This window comes from Eubalaena glacialis, chromosome 17, assembly GCF_028564815.1.
Source record: "Eubalaena glacialis isolate mEubGla1 chromosome 17, mEubGla1.1.hap2.+ XY, whole genome shotgun sequence".
In the NCBI taxonomy this organism is placed as follows: Eukaryota; Metazoa; Chordata; class Mammalia; order Artiodactyla; family Balaenidae; genus Eubalaena; species Eubalaena glacialis.
In genome coordinates this window covers 12,711,436-12,732,381 of record NC_083732.1, presented here as the reverse complement: position 1 = coordinate 12,732,381, position 20,946 = coordinate 12,711,436, and the positions used below count along the sequence as shown (strand labels likewise).

At 40.1% G+C, this 20,946-nt stretch overlaps 1 protein-coding gene across 3 annotated transcripts in view; it reads right to left on the bottom strand.

Moving 5' to 3' along the window:
* Positions 1-3,654: 3,654 nt before the first annotated feature.
* ADHFE1 (alcohol dehydrogenase iron containing 1) overlaps positions 3,655-20,946 on the bottom strand; it is a 33,306-nt gene continuing 16,014 nt past the window's right edge. For 2 of the 3 annotated variants that reach the window (XM_061171672.1, XM_061171674.1), the window contains 6 exons: positions 19,807-19,959; positions 17,900-17,998; positions 15,304-15,382; positions 15,036-15,132; positions 11,882-12,039; positions 3,655-4,132 (listed from right to left, as the gene is read on the bottom strand). In XM_061171672.1, the coding sequence (XP_061027655.1) occupies positions 4,049-4,132; positions 11,882-12,039; positions 15,036-15,132; positions 15,304-15,382; positions 17,900-17,998; positions 19,807-19,959 (670 nt within the window). In that variant the 3' untranslated portion in view covers positions 3,655-4,048. The remainder of the gene's footprint in view (positions 4,133-11,881; positions 12,040-15,035; positions 15,133-15,303; positions 15,383-17,899; positions 17,999-19,806; positions 19,960-20,946) is intronic. The other variant, XM_061171673.1, reaches the window with a different exon arrangement.

The following is a 20,946-nucleotide window of genomic DNA, read 5'->3' as shown; positions in this document are numbered from 1 at the left end:
AGAAATATAGCAAATGGTAACAGCTGTGTTTGGGTAATGGCATGATGGTAGTTTTTTTTTTTCCTTTTTGCTCATGATTATTTTAATCAGTTTCCAATTTTAAAAGTTAGAAAACCAATTAAAAGCACTCAAATAAAAAAGCCAATTTTAAAGCCAGAAAGAATGAAATGGAGTTACTTTAAAGTTAGCTGTCCTAGATGTAGAGAACAAACGTATGGGCACCAAGGGGGGAAACCGGGGTGGTGGTGGCGGTGGTGTGATGAATTGGGAGATTGGGATTGACATGTATACACTGATATGTATAAAATAGATGACTAATAAGAACCTGTGGTATAAAAAAATAAAATAAAATTCAAAAAAGAAAAAGAGTGGGGAGCTGGGAAACACACACACACACACACACACAAAGTTAGCTGTCCTGCACATAATTTCATGAGGGATTTCACATGGGCCAAAATTGCAAACAGTTATTGCAATTTGTGGAGGGTATGCATTTATTCTGAGAGTTGGGGTGGTTGGAAAGCATAATAGCATGAGAAACTAGACCCTCCCACCCCCAGCTGCCAGTAATTCAACCTAGGGCTTCAAGAGCCAATTTCTGACCATTCAAAGTGTGACTTGTCCCTGGAGACTGCCTCCCGCAGGCCATTGTGATCGTGATGGCGGGATGTGGCCTGGCCTCCTCAACAGCTCCCAGAGGACGAGGCATTTAATGGAGGAGCCCGGGCAGCTGTCTCGGCTCGGGGTTGCTGGTCATCAGAGACCCAGCAACCTGTGCAATGTTGACCCGGAGGTGAATAGCCCCCTTTCTCATACCCACTCCCCGGAGGCAACAGTCCCTGATTAGGGTAGTTTCTAATGCAAACAACCATTAATCTTTCTCAGGGTTAAAAGGCCAGAAAAGCAATTTTTGCTCTCTATTTTGATACTGTACTTTGTCTGTATTTTACAAGAGCAGACTTACCTCACTGACCACTGGAAAATACCCTACAGCTGTGTCCACAGCTACACTAACAATGCCAAACCCAGCACAACCCCCCCTGTGCACAGGGGAGGAACAGGAGTGCAACACACCAGCTGTTTATTACGGCACTTGGCAAAAATCAGAGAAACATGGCCTGCTTGAAACAAATTAGTAATTTTGTATCAAGAAATACATTAGGGATGATGTATTTTAAGTGAAAATGCCACCATATATGATAATTTTATGAAAGTAATATTATATAAACTTTTGAATACTATTCCTTTAATTTTCCTTTCCTTAGCAAGTACATTAATCCATATAAATGGAGCTGTGACCCCTAAGGACTGTTTGAGCTTTTAAGGAAATCAATAGATAAATAGGATTTGACTTAGAAAAATGTACTTAATTGTTTTCTCAGAAACATGAAAGTGTTTGGTTTACAGAAATGGATATAATCTCTCACACTCTTTTAATAGCTGGTAAAGTCAAGAAACACATCTTTTCTATATTCTCAAATTGTAAGGGCCAAAATGACGGGTATTAGGATAAAAAACACGAAGCCTTCCTAAATCTGTTTCTTCATGCTTGACCTTTAAATCCTTTCTCTACAAAGTCATCATCAGTATGAATGCCAAACACTCCTCCTGGTGAGTCACAGTGAGACATCTGGTTACTGGTGGAAATGGCATCGAACATTTCAGAGAGATAAAGAATGCATTTTCATATCTAAAATGATTTTACATTAAATTTCCCAAACTCAAAATCTCACATTAAGGACAAGGTAGTACATAAAATCTAGTTATGGTATTTTCAGGCTTGGAGAGGAATTGGTTGAATAAAGTAAGACTTAGACAGACCAAGGGGCTGGAGTGGAATCCAGGGCCCTGGACCCCTGGACTCCTTAGTCTTATGCTGTTCTAATGATGCCACATCACCTTGCAAAATATATTACAAGAGGTCTCGAATTTACCTGGACTTTCTTTGGGGGGGGTGGGGCACATATATATTTTTGCTACGCCAAATGTATTTTGAGACATTGATTAACAATTTTTACTAAAGTTTCCTGAAGGATCTCAGATTGGCAGTTTCAATGTCTCTGCCTTATTCACAAAGCTTCTGCTCTCAGAATCCATAATTCTCCTGAAAAGCTGGAGGGAATTTTAGCTAGATATAGTCTGATGGTAGAGATGAAATTCTGTCGGGACTCTCTTGTGCTTAAGCGCCTTTTGGGCACTTGGCATAAAGAATTTGAATGCTCTGTAGGAACTAAAACTATACCTTAATGATACCGTTCCTAAGTATAAAAAAAAAAAAATATATATATATATATATACACACACACACACACACACACACACACACACACACACACATAGTTATCTATAATGTATCTATATATGTGTATAAAATTATGGGGAGAACATATATTTTAAAATTTTGTTATTTTTTAACAGTGGCTCTCTTTTGGATGGTGCAATGTGAACAAATATTTTCTTCTGTGTGTCTCTTTGTACTACCGGTTTTTGGTACTGAACATATCTCATGTGTGTAATTAGAAAGACTCCCAATAAACAATATTTTAATGTTATTTTTAAAATCCCAAGTAAACAAAGATGTTTACAGAGATAAAGTAGGGCCAGGCAGGTTGAATGGCACAGTAATGCCCTTCTCATGTTTTTTAAAATCCTGATGTAATTATATACTTTATATAATTATATACTGTAATATGTAATTATATACTATATATGCATATATCCTATGCCCAGTAATTCCATATAATTATATATGTAATTATATACTCTACTTGATATACTTTCTGATTAAAACTTTAATCCAGTTTAAAATATGGATAAATCTGCAAGTACACTGAGATCCAGACTGCCGAAGCTTGAGCAGTGCTCTCACCACTGTGAGGAAAAACGAGCCATAGACGTTGCAGCAGGCTGGGAATGACAGGAGGCAGATGACCCAGCTACCAGGATTCGACTTGCATCCTGAAGTCTGTAAACGGCAAAACGGCTTGCTTTTGAATTAATTTATTCTGAGCACCAGAGCCATTTTCCAAAGAGGGAATTACCATGTAGGTTGTTTGTGTTTTTCTCAAAAGAACAACTGCTCCGCCAGAGGATCCATCTCTAATATTTTACCCCTTTGGATTTGTTTTTACCTTTTAAATACAGTTACTAGTGTTTTTATGAGTCTGACCTAAAACAGCAAAGTGATATTTTTCTTTCTTTTCTCGTCCTCTTTTAAAATTAGAAAATGTGTGCTTATTGTAACAAATGCAAACAATACAGATGTTTGTAAAATAAGAAGTGAAAGTATAAAATATAAACATTTTCTCTTAATTCTCAGTCCTCCAAATTCCATTTCTTCAGTGATCCCTTTTAAGTTTGATGTGTAATGTTCTTTCTAGATATATATATAGAGAGAGACATATATTTATATATAATTTAAAAAGTAAAAATCAGACCATATTAATATATAACTGTCCTGCAACTTACTCTTTTCCACTTAGCAGTTTATCATGGACGTATTTCTAGTAGAGTTATTCTCATTCTTATTAGTAGCACAAAAGCATTCCATTATTTAATATACTATGATTTATTTATCTATATATTAATGAATACTTAAGTTCTTTCAAATTTTTTATTATTAGAACATGCGCTGCCAGAAACATCCTTGTCATATTTCTTTACACACTTGTGCTAGTATTTTATAGGATAAATTTCTAGATGTGGGGTTGATTACTGGGTATAGGATATACACATTAATATTTTTGGTAGATACTGAGTGTTTGCCCTTTTGTACATGGAGCAGGGGTAGTCTGCAGGGTTTGGGGCAGGAACATGGACCTCTGAAGTCCGGCTGAGGGTCCAGCATGGTGGGCATTTGTTCAGTGTATTCTATGGAAGTAGCTGGACTTGGAGCATCAGGGAATCTTCTACAGGATAAAATTATATCACATTCAAGCTGGTAACAGGGAAGTTATGTGTGGAGGTGAAAAGACAAAGCCCTTGCTAGATCAACTTCTGTTTTCATAATTACGATGGCCAATGGTAATTCTTTCAGTGAAAATGAAAATTAATACAGTTTCATTGACGCTTCAAACAGAACAGACAGATCCTCTTCTGACTGAGGGCGTGGTGCAAGCTTGGTGACCCTTTCCTGAAACAGTAAACAAAAAGAATTACTCAGGGCTTTGCAAAGACAGTTTGTAAAAGCTACTAGGTATGTGCATTAACTCAGTCATGAGAAACAGTGACTTGATAATAGTCATAGCTTTAAAAATCATATTTCTTGTTTGCTTCTTACTAGCTGATTCCCAACTCAGAAGTTTATCAAGTGATGCCTCTTTCCTGCGAAGTTTTCAGAAGCCATTACTCTTGCCTGAGGTCCTGAGAATAGCCTTCTACTCAAATGTACAGAACCCAACCAGCCTCAGGAAAAACACCTCCTACAACGACCAAACCACGCCCATCAGGTGCCCCTGCCAGGCTCTCCCTGTGTGGAGGGCACTGTCCCAGGCACAACGTGTGCAGCCAGGGAAAACAGAACGGGGTCACCCTTGGCTTCAAAGACCGTAGATGTTGCAACTTGGACTTCATGTATATTACAAAGGACTTCATTAGGACATTAACTTTCAGGCTATGGGCAGCAAGTGACTCTTTTTTAAAAAAAATATTAACTAAGGTTTTATCTCTACCTTCCCAAATGAATTCAGTGATTTCCTTACTTTCTCCAGTGATTATTCAGTCAAGTCAGCAAAGACACCAGCACCTCCTACTGCTATTGACACTCCCGTCAGTGGCTCCTTAATCCCCAAATTTCCAGGCCTAAATGAAATTAAGAAACGTGCCAGTGTTTTGGTTGCATGTTTGTGGGTCTCTGGGTCCGTTTTCTGTGATGAGCTCCTGTGTGGGACAACACTTGGTAGGAGAGTGAAGCTCCATGGGGCAGGGCTGTGCCCAGTGCCCCACATGGCAAACAGGTGCTCAGTAGTTACTGGTTGGATTAATAAAGATGATGGGAGGGGGGATATTGGCATCTCAAGATTCACACATACGAGATAGGACTCCGACTCCCCCACCTTCCATATTTCCTTCTCTCAGAAATGTCACCCAGTCACTCAGGGAAAAACCTAGGAGTCGTCCTGGATTCCTCTTTCCCTTCCCTACAAGTTCAATCCATCAGCAAGTCTGTCGGATCTACCTGCAAATTAAATCCCAAATCCGACCACTTCTCACCTCCCGATCCATCACAACCTGTCGTAGTGACTTCATGCTCCTGTCCTACTTGAAAGGCCTCTTAGAGTTGTTTCCACTTTCGCTCCACTCTCACCCCCTAGAGGTCATTCTCCCCACAGCAGCCAGAGTGATTTTTCCGCATTGCAAGCTTGATCACACCATTCCCTTGCTTAACACCCTCTGATGACGTCCCACTGCAATTAGAACAAAACCATGTCCTCTAACCCCAGCTCTGACTCTTCTCCCACCCGCTCATCTCACTTAGACCCATGGTCCCCCTTCAGTCCCATGAAAATGCGAATCTTCACCCTATCTCAGGGCCTTTCCCCTCTGCCTGGAATGCTTCTCCCAGATCTTCACCTGGCTGCCTCCACCTCCAATCAGAGGCCTTCTCTGACCACACTCGCTGGAGTTCCCGCCACACTGTCCCGTGTGAAATCACTATCTCATTACCCAGGTTTCCTTCAGACCACTAATCATTATCTGAAACGATTTTTTTTTTTTTTTTGGCTGTGTTTTGGGTCTTCGTTTCTGTGCGAGGGCTTTCTCTAGTTGTGGCGAGCGGGGGCCACTCTTCATCGCGATGCGCGGGCCTCTCACTGTCGCGGCCTCTCTTGTTGCGGAGCACAGGCTCCAGACGCGCAGGCTCAGTAGTTGTGGCTCACGGGCCTAGTTGCTCCGCGGCATGTGGGATCTTCCCAGACCAGGGCTCAATCCCGTGTCCCCTGCATTAGCAGGCAGATTCTCAACCACTGCGCCACCAGGGAAGCCCCTGAAACGATTTTATTTGTATCTTATTTGTAGATTTGATTAGATGACCATTGTCTGTCTTCCTTACTAGAACGTAAGCTCCACGAGGGAGGGAAGGGACTTTATTTTCTAAACTGTGTCACATACAATTCATGGTATATAGTAAGACATCAATAAGTATTCGTCAGGTAAAAGGAAGAATAAAAAGAAGGAAGGATGTATACAAAAATTAACTTTAAACACACCTAAATGTAAAGACCTAAATGTAAGAGCTAAAACCTTAAAACTCTTAGAAGAAAATGGGAAAATATTCATGACTTTGGGTTTGGCAGTGATTTCTTGGATATGACACCAGAACACAGGCAACAAAAGAAAAAATAGATAAACTGGACTACATCAAAATTAAAAACTTTTATGCATCAGGAACACTACTAAGAGAGTGAAAAGCCAACTCATAGAATGGGAGAAAATATTTGCAAATCGTATATCTGATAAGGGATTAATATCCAAAATATACAAATAATTGCTACAACTAAATAACAAAAAACCCCAAGCAACTCAACTCAGAAATAGGCAAAGGGCTTGAATAGATATTTCTTCAAAAAAGATATATAAATAGCTAATAAGCATGTGAAAAGATGCTCAATGTCATTAGTCATTAGAAAAGTGCAAGTTAAAACCACGAGTTACCACTTCACACCTATTAGAATGGCTATCCAAAAAATGGAAAATAACAAGTGTTGGTGAAGACGTGGAGAAATTGGAACCCTCGTGCGTTGTTGGTGGGAATGTAAAATGGTGCAGCCACTATGGAGAATAGTTTGACAGTTTGTCAAAAAGTTAATGTTAAAGTTCTGTGATCACAGAACTACCCTGTGATCCAGCAATTCTATTCCTTAGGTATATACCCCAATGAAATGAAAGCAAGGACTAAAACAGATACTTGTACATTGATGTTCACAGCAGCACTATTCACAATAGCCAAAGGGTGGAAACAACCTAAGTGTCCATCTGCAGATGAATGGATGAACAAAATGTGGCCTATCCATACAATGAAATGTTATTCAGCCGTAATAAGGAATGAAATTCTGACACATTTAGGACATTATGCAAAGTGAAGACACAAAAGGACAAATATTGTATGATTCCACTTACATGAAGTACCTAGAATAGGCAAATTCACAGTGATAGAAAGTAGAATAGAGGTTACCAGAGGCTGGGGGAAGAGGAGAGTGGGGAGTTACTGTTTACCATTTAGCAATAGAGCAGGGCTTCTTTTTGGGATGATTTAAAAGTTCTAAAATGAATAGTGATGATGGTTGCACAACCCTGTAAAATGTACTTAATGGCACTGAGTTGTACACTTAAAAATGATTAAAATAGTAAATTTTATGTCGGGTGTGTTTTACCACAACTTAAAAAAAAAGAATGGATGGACAGATGGACAGATGGGAGAAGGGGACAATGCTGAAGAGTATGGGTGAAGCCAAGGTAAAGCTTCATATCCCAGCACATCTTGTAGAGACCCTAAAGAATTTTGAAAATCCATAGCAAGGCAGAGACTTGTTCACGGTGACTTAACGCACACATTTGTGGCAGGGTCCAGAACGGAAGTTCGGTATTTGCTATGGCCGAAGTTGCCACATTATTCTGTTTATAATGGCAGAGAGTCTTATCTGATGAGCTCAAGCGCCCTTAAAACAACCCTGTTCATCTTGCGTGAAGTAGTTCAGGACTCTCAGCTCAGGCCAAGCTGAGGTGATTTTCTCTTTCACATTTCTAACCCCCAACGATTGGTTCAACAGGGGCAAGGACGTAAAGTTTGTGATATATCCTTGCACGTGTCACTTGTGCCATATAAAAGCCAACCTCTCAGGATTCAGATATGTTCCGTACTGTGCTATTATTTATAGACACGTAAGACCGAAGGACAACTGATTAACATGAGCACTGAAATAAATTCAGACTACTACTTTTAGCACATTCATAAAATAACATTTCAGCGGGCCTGTCTGCCAGGGAGTGGAAGTGCTCATTTTGGTAGACAGCTCTCCTCGGTAATGAAATGTTTTGATGGGAAATGTAAATGTTTCTTGCCAGAGGTTTCAGAAATCCAGCTTGGAACATTAATTTATTCTTGCCTGCTCCCCGAGCAGCCCGGCTATGGCAGTTGGAAACCTCTGTACACAGGGCTGCTATTTGCTGCCACCAGTATGGGCTGTGGTGTTTGGTTAAGAATACTGGCCTGGTTGTTCCAGAGAAAACCGATCCCTCTTTGCTGAACATAAAAGAAGCTTTATCAAATGTTGACTGCATGAAATATCCTTTCTGGTGATGTTCTTTGCAGGAAGAGTGTATCCCTCTTGCTACCTTAAATCCTGTAATACTAATAAGTGAAGATTTGTCTGCTGCATGTGTATAATTCTGAAGTTGCCATAGCATTCCTGTAAAATGTTCACTAAAAAAAAAAAAAACCAAAAAACTAAACAAAAACCCAACAGTAGTTCAACTGCAAAACAGGCAAGCTTATTTCCAGTATTCCTTCTAAAGTCCTATGAATATTCCCCCCTTCCCCATATATGCATATAAATGTCATATTGACTTAAAAACTGAACTAGTGCCAGTGAATTAAAATTAACTGTGTTTCTCCTAATCGTGAAAACATGATCAAAGGAAAAAAAGGCAGCATCCACCTTGGGGCTGCTTTATGAACATAGCTTGAGGAAATCCTGGTTTCCTACTTTATAGACATGACTTGTATTAGAAAGATTCAATTTACCTTGCATCCTTTGTGAAACTAAGAAATTAGTTTTGTCTAATTAAGGTTCTGCTATCTGTGATTTCCCAGTATGACATGTGCACTGAGGCATTCAGAATGATACCTAATTAACTTGCTATTTTAGAGGATGGTCTCAAGTGTTAGTCTGGATCTGTTGCTGTTTGGAACAGCTTTTGGAAGTGGAAGCCTGAGTACAGTAGAATTAAAACCGTCCACACCTGCCAGTGTGTGCTGATGGCTGGAAGATGCATTGCCACAGCAATTAAATGGCCAAGAATATCATCCAGTTTTATCTGAAACTCATGAATACCATTCTTGGAGGTCGATAAACACATATGCCTGAACATTTTCCTGGGATAAACAAGCAGAACTTTTCAGAGGACCCCCTGAAGAGTGGACACTCTTGCTGGGACCATGCTATAAGAGCCAGAGGCTACATCAAAACTGTGGTGACCACTTGGTCTCTGGTATTCCTGGACAGGCTTTCATGGCTCCTTTTCATTGGCTGAGTCCTATTAAGTCTAAGGAAATTGCTCAAAAACAAGGACAGAAGATTTAAGAGCAGAGGGTTGCAGGAATGTGCTCCTTTAAATGTTCACTAGCCCGGGTTAGGTGCTATAGAAGATAGATGAGCAAACCAGACAGGCTCCTACCTTCATGGGACTTTAATAGGTTTGGAAAAAATGATTGTGATGGTCATACTTTTTATTTAGTCACTTCGACTTACAGGTTAGGACTGTGGGTTAGAACTAGTGTCTCTGCTGTACTTTGAGACTCCTCTTTTTCTCATTCATTTATATTTTTGGATGCAACTGAGCCCACTGGGCCTGACCCTAAATCAGGGAAACTGGTGGCCCATGGGCCATGTTTTGTTTGTACATTGGGAAATCAGGGAATTCAACACAAACATCCCAATTGCTGATTTTTCTTAAAAATGCAAGTTCTACCAACACTGGGAACTGAATTTATGCTTGGTGATAATAAATGGTAGCTGAAAAGCTGCTCACCCAATGAGATGGGTCACGTGCTTTCCAGTTCACCAAAGTCCCCACCATTCCCTAGTGCCTTAAATTACTTTGTTCATTGCTATTATTTACCTTGCTCCTATGGACAGATAAGTCTGTGAACCCAATCCACACAAATATTATCTTATGTGAGTGGTGAGGTCTTCAACATTCTAAGTACTTGCTATGTGGGGAAGAAGCCAGTTTGAGGCCTTTGCTTAACTGAAGTGGGCTGAGGGAAAAGCACTGCCACTTGTGGTAAGCAGGATGCTGTGTGAGTGGATATTCTAGCTGTTAACTCTGTTCCAATGTCAGGGATAGATACATGAATGCCTTAATTTTGGGGAGAACTTCCTTATCCTCATAGTGTTTGTTGTTGTTTTTTTTTAAATAGAAGTATAGGGCTTCCCTGGTGGCGCAGTGGTTGAGAATCTGCCTGCCAGTGCAGGGGACACGGGTTCGAGCCCTGGTCCGGGAAGATCCCACATGCCGTGGAGCAACTAAGCCCATGCGCCACAACTCCTGAGCCTGCGCTCTAGAGCCCGTGCTCTGCAACAAGAGAGGCCACCACAATGAGAAGCCCGCGCACCGCAATGAAGAGTAGCCCCCGCTCGCCACAGCTAGAGAAAGCCCGCGCGCAGCAACGAAGACCCAACACAGCCAAATAAATAAATTAATTAATTTTAAAAAAAGTATAGTTGATTTACAATATTGTGTTAGTTTCAGGTGTATAGCAAAGTGATTCAGTTATATATATGTACTTTTTTCAGATAATTTTCCATTATAGGTTATTACAAGATATTGAATATAGTTTCCTATGCTATACAGTAAATCCTTATTGCTTATCTGTTTTATATAGAGTAGTTAGTATCTGTTAATCCCATACTCCTAATTTGTCCCTCCCCCATTCCCTTTCCCCTTTGGTAACCATAAGTTTGTTTTCTATGTCTGTGAGTCTATTTCTGTTTTGTATGTAGACTCATTTGTAATGTTTTCTAGATTCCACATATAAGTGATATCATATATCTGTCTTTCTCTGTCTTACTTCACTTAGTATGATATTCTCTAGGTCCATCCACATTGCTGCAAATGACAATATTTCATTCTTTTTTATGGCTGAGTAATATTCCATTGTATATATACCACATCTTCTGAAGCCAATCACCTGTTGATGGGCACTTGGTTTGCTTCCATGTCTTGGCTATTGTGACTAGCACTGCTATGAGCATTGCACGTATCTTTTCAAATTAGAGTTTTTGTCTTTTCCGAATATCCTCATAGTGTTTAAGTGACCCTTGCCTTTCACATTTTGGACAGGAGGAGTTAGTGAGCACTCTGGGCCTGGTGAGCATGGTGTCATCTCCTGGCTCTGAGCTCTCTGTTTTATGGTGAATTACAACAAACAGGGTCTTGGCCTATTAGGCTCTGGTGCTATAACACAAGGATATCTGATCCTAAATGGAAGAGAGGTCCAATGGGGCATAAACTCTTTTCATGAGAACCTTGAGAGGGGAAACTTTACATCTACTATAATTCTACCATATAAATGATAGCTGCTCAGTTTAAATTCTTTTTTTTTTTTTCAGTTTAAATTCTTTAGGAGCATATAAATAAATGAAATAAGACTCAAAGTGACACAAATAAGTATACATATGTATATGTATAAAATATATAATCTCCCAAATATGTTTAAAAAGTGAATTTGTAATCATCTTAATTTAAAAGCCATGTCTATTCTTCACAAAACAGTAGAATTTGTAACTCTTTATAATGGAAAATAATATTAGTGGCCCTTTTGGAAGAGCTTCACATAGTTTTATAGGGGACTCTTAAAAGAGCAGAAATGGAGAAAAGGGAAATTCTGCTATACTCAAGATAAACTTGGTTGTTTTTGCCTTAAATTTTTATAAAGGATCCTTTCATTACATCATCAAAGCTTCACGTAAGCCACAGTTTAATGGAAGAATATAAAGGCGAGGGAGACTTGGCCCCTTCCCCCTGGGGAAGGGGAGAGGTGCTGCCTGGTGGGGGGAGACCTGGGTTGTCACCTCCTTCCCTAAGATGCCCCAAATGGACCGTGTCTCTCCTGGAGCCTGGTGCTTCTTAGAAGGCAGCGAGGATGGGCTGCGTCTCTTACCTGGGGCAGTGTTCCTTTCACTAATGCGGGGATATCGGCCTTGGAGTAGCCAATGGCAGCTAGGCCATCATCCACATCCAGATCGAATAAGAATTTCCGCAGCGTGTCTGCCAAAATAGGCCCAGCATCTGGGACCCTGGCAGTGCGGGTGTCGGCTCCTGGAAGACACAAAGCACTGACTGTAGAGAGGAGGAAGCTGGCCCTGGGTGTGATTCAGTCACAAGATAGCTGAATACATAACCTACTGCCGGCCCCTCACACTGAGGACAAGGGCACTGCTGTGCCCCCAGCCGGGAGGCCGGCTCAGCTGTCAGCCCCGCAGAAGACAGGCCAGCCTGGGAGCCCCCAGAGCCTCCATAGAGAAGTCGGAGAGCGGGGAGGGAGAGCTAGCTTGGCTCTCACATTTCCAGTGGGCTGCTCGCCCTCTGTGTGGTGGGAAGAAGAGAAACGGCCCAGAAAAGAGGCACAGGAAGGAGACCAAGAAAGAAGGCTGGTGTTTGGATGAGGAGGAATGAGCATCTGTAGGAGAAAACACAGCTTATGTAACTTTCAAGGCTTGGAATTTGCTGACATCTAGAGGTCTACACATTCAGTGTCCTTTCTCAAGGCGACAGCTTAGGAGAAGAAGACAAACCCTTTGCAAACACTTTGTGAGACAAGGATCTACAGAAGTTCAAAGAACTCCAACATTAACTGCCAAAAAGGAGGAAAATGACAAAAATGGATTAGGTGTGGCCAGGGAAGGAGTATATTTCCTCTCTCTAGCTAGAAAACTTTTTTGGACTCTGTTGCCAAAGGGCAGGTCCCTCTAAATATATATTATACAACCTGTCAGGCAGAATTAAGAATAAGGAGACTCTTAGAAAGCAGTATTTAACATGTAGATAATAATGATATCGATGAATGAGGAAGAAGGTTGCCAGGGATTGGAGATTTGTAAGGGCAGAATTTGGACATAATTACTAATTAATACACAAAAGCATAGAGAAGTCAATCTGGAAGAGCCAGGGGGTTCTGCCCTCAGGCAGGGTGGCAGTGAAAGTTCCCAGATGAAGGGAATCAATCCCAAACCCTCAGCACCCATGCCCCACGCCCCCATCTATTCTGGTTGAACACATTCATCGCCGGGACGTGCTGCAATCTGTAAACAGAAGGTAGCATTATTTATTTATTATCCAAAATGCCTCATGCTGTGGTCCAAATCCACTTTCTCTGTATAGGTCAAAAAGAGACTAGAAGGTATGGTTCACTCCATACTGAAGTATTTTATTAAATCAGTTTTAGCCTTTCTGTTCTCCGACAGAGACCTGTTTATGTTATCCAGGAAAAGGTATAAATAGAACCAGATACAGAGCTAGTTGGGAGAGCAGCTGGATGGAAGGTAAAACTTGCCCAACAAGACCAGTCTGTATTACACAGCAGCAGCTCAAATATGGATTAAGTGGAGGGTGACACATGATACGGGGTTTATGAGGTTCTTATGTTCCCGGGATTGCTGCCATCCAAAGCTCCAGGTTTTCCTATGAAGTGTTTTAGAAAAAAAGAGAAGGTAGGAAAGAGAATACATTGGTATAAAGCTAAGACAATCTAAGATTACATAGGGAATCAAAATATTTAATGCCATTTGCAGCAACTTGGATGGACCTAGAGATTGTCATACTGAGTGAAGTAAGTCAGAGAAAGACAAATATCATATGATATCGCTTATATGTGGAATATAAAAAAAGGGTACAAATGAACTAATCTACAAAACAGAAATAGAGTTACAGATGTAGAAAACAAACTTATGGTTTTCAGGGGATAAGGTGGGGGAGGGATACATTGGGAGATTGGGACTGACATATACACACTAGTGTATATAAAATGGATAACTAATAAGGACCTACTATATAGCACAGGGAACTCTACTCAATACTCTGTAATGACCTAAATGGGAAAAGAATCTAAAAAAGAGTGGATATATGTATATGTATAACTGATTCACTTTGCTGTACACTTGAAACTAACACAACATTGTAAATCAACTATACTCCAGTAAAAATTAAAACAAAAATATTTAATGGCTAAATATGGAATAATATTAACCAAAAATTCCTTTGCAAGAGGAAAGTATCGGTAGTTCCTCTGGCCTGGGTTTTGTCTAATAGAGGCCTTGCTTTCTCAGTAGTTTTGTTGGTGGCCTGGAATGTTAGGTTTAGGGTCTCTAAAATTTTCTTTCCCATTTACCATACATCTAGCCTACTATTTGGGCTCCTGCCTGTTTACACTGTTTGCATATTTACAAAGGATCTGAGTCCCAGCATAGAGCTGAACAATATCCTCAGTCCAAAAGGGAAAAGGGATACAAGATCCTTGGAAAAGTAGGCACCATGTTTCTGGCAGTACATGCCGGGAAATCTAGCAGTGGGAGGTGGAGGTGAAGCAACACATTCGGAAGGATATCTGTGTCGTTCCTACCTTCTTGGAACTAATCTCTCCAACGGCTCGAGCTAGAGGAGCATAATGCAGTTTTCTTTTTAGCTTTTCCCTTTCTAAAACAAGTAGGGGAATAGATGTTTTAAAAGTTAATTGAATACTTAAGTTTACTTAAAAGAATTCTTGTATTAGAAAAATACCAATATTTTACTTAACACTAAAGCGATCCTAAATGTAACTGTATTTCTTGTAAGATTTAAAAGGCACTGTGGGTCTATTATTATAGACATTATTTATCCTACAAAACAGCAAACAAATTCTTCTTTGGGGAACTTTTTATAAAGTTTCTAGTTGTTTAGGTTCTCTGTAACTGGGAATTTACTGTTACTTCCTGATTTAGATTCATTTTTAGTTCCTATTAAACAAAACAAAAACCATATATAACATGAATAGTATATAAACAGTTTCACTTTCCTTGGGGACGAAAACAGTGGAAATATTATTACTGTAAACTTAACGTAAGCAGTACTTGGTTCCGTTTCATTGCTAATAGACTCTTAGAAACACAGAATTACAGAATTTTAGTGCTAGATAGGAACTTGGGCAGGTCACTGACATTTTGTTATTCAATTATCCCAAGCAATATTTTTTGGTATTATTCTTTATGGTTTCTCTTCAGCGGCATCCTAGGAAATGCTCCACATATGTGGGTCACAGATTTATGATTAACGGTTCATACCCAGTATCTCTGCCATCTCCAGGTGGTGCTCAGGAGACATCTGTGCCGTGAAAGTGAACACTGCTGGGGAGGTGAGTACCACAGAAAGGCCGTGAGGCTGGGGAGAAAGGAAACATGGTGACCGACGTGGCAAAGCCAGTCTTCAACATGCGTATTCTAGATATTAAATTACTTTACCTTGTACTCCAAGCAATCAGTAATTGACAGATACATTTATGGCAGTTGAGAGGAATCTAAGACTAAATTAAAGAATTTATTATGATTTTACCACCAGTGGGTGATCCACATTATAATCCTTTGCTTTATATGTCTTCACTAAGCCTGAAATTGGGTAAGACATTCCATGGCTAGAAAAGAAAGAAAGTCCTTATGTTGACATACAGATATCAGAAATTCAAGTTAACAATACTCTATGGGAGAGCCCCTCACAGTCTCTTGACAATATTATTAACCCACAAAGTTAGACATTCTGTTTTCTTTGATTCCTATGAGGATATATTATTATGCAGTTGATATTTGGTGTTTTCATTCACAAAACTTCTGAAATGTTAAAATTCAAATGCTCATAGAATTGTATGCCGTTAAAAAGTATTGATGCTTAAGTTGCTGGTCAAGCACATTGGTTAAGCTTATGATCTTGAAGAAATCAAGAATTCACTTTGAAGTTTCTTTAATAATCTTCAGGGTATGCATTTTCTATCTTACTCTGCACTGCCTTGGCAGTGTGTTCCTTCACAAACTGAAGATGTCGGTGGGAATTTTATGAGCCAAGATGTACTGCACTAGACATGCAAGCTTGTTCCGCCAGTGATCTGTCTTGCCAATGATTGATACCTTCTTTTAAATGCTACGTACTAATGGGAGTTGAATCATATGTGATTGTTTCAGCCTGAAAGGCTATGCAGAAAAGGCATTTTCATTTTTATTTGTGGGGATTTTTTGGTATGTTTTAATGGGAAAACTCTTTATCCTCTCGAATTCTTACTGAACAAATAGGACAATATGATAATTTACTAGATGACCCAGAAGATACACATTGTGACAAGTTAATATATTTACAGTTAATATATTGAAAAAGAAATGTTTTACAATAGTAAAATGGTCTGTAAGTCTATTAATGTGGGTTATTGGATGACTTTGTTTTTATTTGCTAAAAGATTTACATTTCATAGACAGATGAAGTATTTTGGCGAATTGTATGATTATCCAAAAAAAGGTGCCCCATGCCTGTCATCTCTCACGAGGCAGATCAGAAGCTATCGGTTCTCTGAGTTGTTGGATACTTAGGGACGTGCTTTACTGTTTTCGGGCTTCATAGTATTCAGAAAAATATTGCTTAGCATGCTTCTGTGATGTGAAAGGGTTCATGTAACTTTCAAAGTACCTTTCTAACAATAGCCAATATTTTAGTTTGATTTCTTTTATTTTAACAGTTATATATATTCTTTGTAAAAAAGAAAAATGATCCATAATCCTATTTCTTCAAGATAACCATTATAGAATATTTCCTTCTAGTCTTCTTACGCATATGTTTACTTTATGATCGTATTGTGCACCGTTTTTGACATTGCTTTTGTTACTTAATATCTTTATAAACATTTCCCCATATCATTTTCTATTCTTCTAAAATATTATTTTAATAGATATTTTATTCTTTGAGTACTAAACTTCAGTTAACCATTCCCAAACTGTTGGGAATTTAGGTTGTTCCTAAATGTTTCAGTTATAAATAACTTTTAGGTGAATGTCCTTATAAGGATATTCTTTGATCATATCATGATTATTTCTTTAGGCTACATTTCTAGAAGTAACATCAGTGGGGCAAAGGGTATAAACATTTTCCAAGCTCTGGGCAGATTTTGTTCAGTTGCTTCTTAGAAAGGTGGTACCCATCTATGCTCCTCTCAGCAGCAGAATTTGAGGGTGAACATTTCATTGCGCTCCCCTAGCAAAGGCCAATTCTTAATTCTCCGTGTTCACTGGTTTTCAAGTTTAAGGCAACATACCAATAAAGTTCTGATCAAAAGACTAATTCTGGCTATTGACAAATATTCTAATCCCCTTCTTTTTGAGAGAGATTAGGAGAAAAAAAATCCTGCGTTTGACGTTTTAAAAACCCATGACACATGATGAAGATGTGGAGAAATCAGAACCCTCATCCACTGTTGGTGGGAATGTAAAATGGTGCAGCCGCTGTGGAAAACAGCCTGGCAGTGCCTCAGAATTTAAACAGAGTTACCATATGACCCAGCAATTCCACTCCTAGGTATATACTCAAGAGAAATAAAAACATATGTCCACCAGGTAAACTTGTACATGATTATTCAAGCAGCAATATTCATAGTAGCCAAAAAAGTGGACACAACACAAATGTCCATCATCTGATGAATGAATAAATAAAATGTGGTATATCGGTGCAATGGAAAATTGCTTGGCAATAAAAAGGAAAGAAGTACTAATATGTGCATGGGATGAACCATGGAAACATGATGCTAAGTGAAAGAAGCCAGGCACAAAAGATCACATATTATATGATTCCATTTATATGAAATGTCTGGAATTTGCAAATCCATAGAGACAGAAAGTAGATTAGTAGTTGTTTAAAACCTGGGGGTATAGGAGGATTGGTGGGTGACAGCTAAGGGGTACAGGATTTCTTTTTAAGGTGATAAAATGTTCTAAATTGATTGTGGTAATGGTAGCACAACTTTGTGAATATACTAAAAACCACTGAAAGTTTTAAATGGGTGAATTATTCTTTCTATAGCATATTTAAAATCTTACCACATGTCCTAAATTATAAACATTTAAAAAATTTAAGGGCAATAGCTTAGGTGAAGAAATAAAATCTCAAATTTGCTCACCACAGATGAACACCAGCATTTCCAAAGCCAATGCCAGCAAAAGCACTTGCCAAGTGCATATTAGACCTTGCTTCAAGATCATCAGGATTTCTGACAGCCCTGTGGATGATATAAATACCTAACAATAACACATCTACATTGGCATTTCCTAGTGAATAAAGAGCCGCCTTAGGGAAAGATCTGGAAAAAAAAGAAATGCTACTCGATAGGAAGAAAAATTAGGCAAGTTATTCAAATGACACCTTGTCTTCTAGACGAAAACCAAAGGGAAACATATTTTCTCATCAACAGTTTGAGCAAAGGCATAATAAATATGCTGTCAGGCTGCTCATGTGATAAAAGTGCCAAGGGAAGAAAGCACTGACCCTTGGACTATGAAAGCTGCTCAAGAAAAGTGCCCTGAGACTCATTCTTCTTCTTCACTTGTCAATGACCTTGACTGCGGCTCTGAGTGGACTCAGAGTAAACACATACTCAGAAGGCACAGGGCCCAGGCTGGTTTGCTGAAGTGAGTCCCTGTCGCCTGGGGCTACTTACTGGCCAAATGAGCCGCCCAGACATCTTTCTCTCTGTGATACCACCCAAAATCGGACCCACTGGAGACCTCTTTTGGTATCTGTGGAAATTGCACATGTTATTTTAATACTTATTACTGTGGAAGAAGTGGGATGTTATTGTAGGACAAGCCTTTACTTGCTCCATCCCTCCTCAGTGCCACTTTGGAAAAGCAAATTCTCAAAGGCCCCTTTCAGATGCAGCTCAGCCTTCCTGCTCCTGGGCTTGGAAACCCTGTCCCAGGGAGGAACCCTGAGACAGCCAAGGGCACCCCTTCCCACGTGGTTTTTTGTGATCCTGCCTGGAGTAAGGGTTCTTGCTATGAAATAAAAGTGCCACAGCCTTTTTCCTCCTTTCATCTGGAATAGTTAGGCACTTGTGTCTCTTTCCAAACCCCAGTGTTCGTTCCTTATTCCCAAATAACAAGGTGAGATAGCAGGTGATGGAGCTTCCGTCTCTCTTCTGTCCATTTCGCCCCCTCACCTCCCACAGCTGCCATGCCAAGCCTTGTGTCCCCGTCAGACACCTGGCTGGCCATCATCTGCATCTGCTTCTACCCAGACAAATCCTCCCTGCTGGGCTCCGAGCTGGAGATAGTTCTGTGTCCCTCCCCTACCTCTACTACAAAATGCTGTCCTAGGCCCCTCTCCCTCCAGGCCGGAGGAGGCACCGCGCTCACATCTAGTCCTAACCTGCCCTGTTCTTGCCCTCCGTTGTGTATAAATACAAAGGGCAGTTCGACTTTGCACAAGTCTTAATGTCTCAGGGATCAGTTTTCATCTCTAAGTATATCTTTGCTCTCTCTCAAGAGTCTATTATGGCTATTTCATGCATAAATCTTTCCAAACCTTTTAGGAATCTTTTTAGGAAGGCTTTCATATCTCCCAGGACAGACGTCTCTACACATTTATTTCTTAAATTGAGTTCATGTGCATTTGCTCATGGGTCGACCCCGTGTGCCTCTGGACAGGGCCTGATGGGGCAGGGCCAACATCTGTCTCGTGGTTCTCATTTCTGCCCTTGGTAGCCAGATCTCAAAGGACATCTCCCCTCCCCCAGGTTTGGTTTTGAGGCTTTGATGAATAAACCTTCTACCTGCATCCTTCATAAATTAGGGGCTCCTATGTTGTCCCCTCATGATCTGCCTTTTCAGATCAAAGGATCCAGTTTTCATCTGTCTTCATGGGGCTCCCTCCAGAGGTTGCTGGTCTCTGGTGCTTCTATATGTACAGTGACTGATTTTTTTGGTGAGCAGGCTTGCTCAGGACATTTCAGGATCTGGTGAGCCACATTTCACGTGAAGGTGGAAAGTGGTTTTTCTGTTCTGTTTCCATCCCCTCTGGGCGACATACCTCTTCAGATACTTAGCAACGATCCTCAGTGCGTGGACTGCCCAAATGTCACTGATGGGGTTGCTGCCCTGGTAGGCTGGCCGAGTGATGGGATTTGCAGGGCAGGGGCTCCGCATGTGGTACGGGAGGGCAGTGTAGGACTCCAGGGCATGACTAACAAGGAATATTTAAAATACACAGTTGAAAGCATCCTTTTCCTCCTTTGCTCCATTCAGATCACAAACTGTCTCAGAATGCTCGGTACTCACTCCCCTGTGGATACGCTTTGTAGTGCTGATAATCACAACTCATCTCAATAATCAGCCTCTTGTCCATGACAGTCATTGCTTATTATAGAAATTAACACAGTGAAGTTGACATTAACAGCACTACAATGTTTTTGACCGGTATGTATAAGATTACATATGGTTCCTTTCTAGTGCCAGTACATCTTTATGATGCTGAAATTTTAAACATTTAAGTCATGAAGAAAAGCACTGAATCTGAAAAATGACTTCCTTCTAAAGTATATTTACCATTTATACCTTGCATTGATCAAACACCATATTACCCATCCAAGAAGGGTCATAGTTACACTAGCCTCCTATAAGAGTACAGTGCAGGGGGTCGGCCCCCCAGATGTAAATTCTGGCACCAGACTTTCCCACTGTGGGCCTGAGGGGAGTCACCATCCTCCCTGTGATTCTAAGATGGGGATAAATCATAAATCATAAATCCTTCTTCATGGTGCTGCTGTGAAAATTAAGTTCACATATGTAAAGTACCAGCACTTTGTAAAACTTACCATTCACCATTATTATTAATTCTTGGCCTGAACAAAAAATCTAATTCTTTCTTCTTACATGGCCTAAATTCAGGGTTGGCTGTTTTAAGAATAAAGCATCAGAGCTTCCTTTACCTACTGGCCTGCCATGAATTCTAGCTAATCGACTGCAGAACATGAGAATAAACACAATCATCTAGATCAACGATTTGTTGGGAACACAGTATAACATGAACTACTTTGTGCATGAGGTATAGTTTTCAGTCTTAGAATGGAGAATTTACTCTCTTCTGCATGTGTGAAGCAGATAACATCTTTTGAACAAAGTATTAGAACTTCAAAAAGAATTAGTTGGTGGACAAAAGCTATGGGTTTGT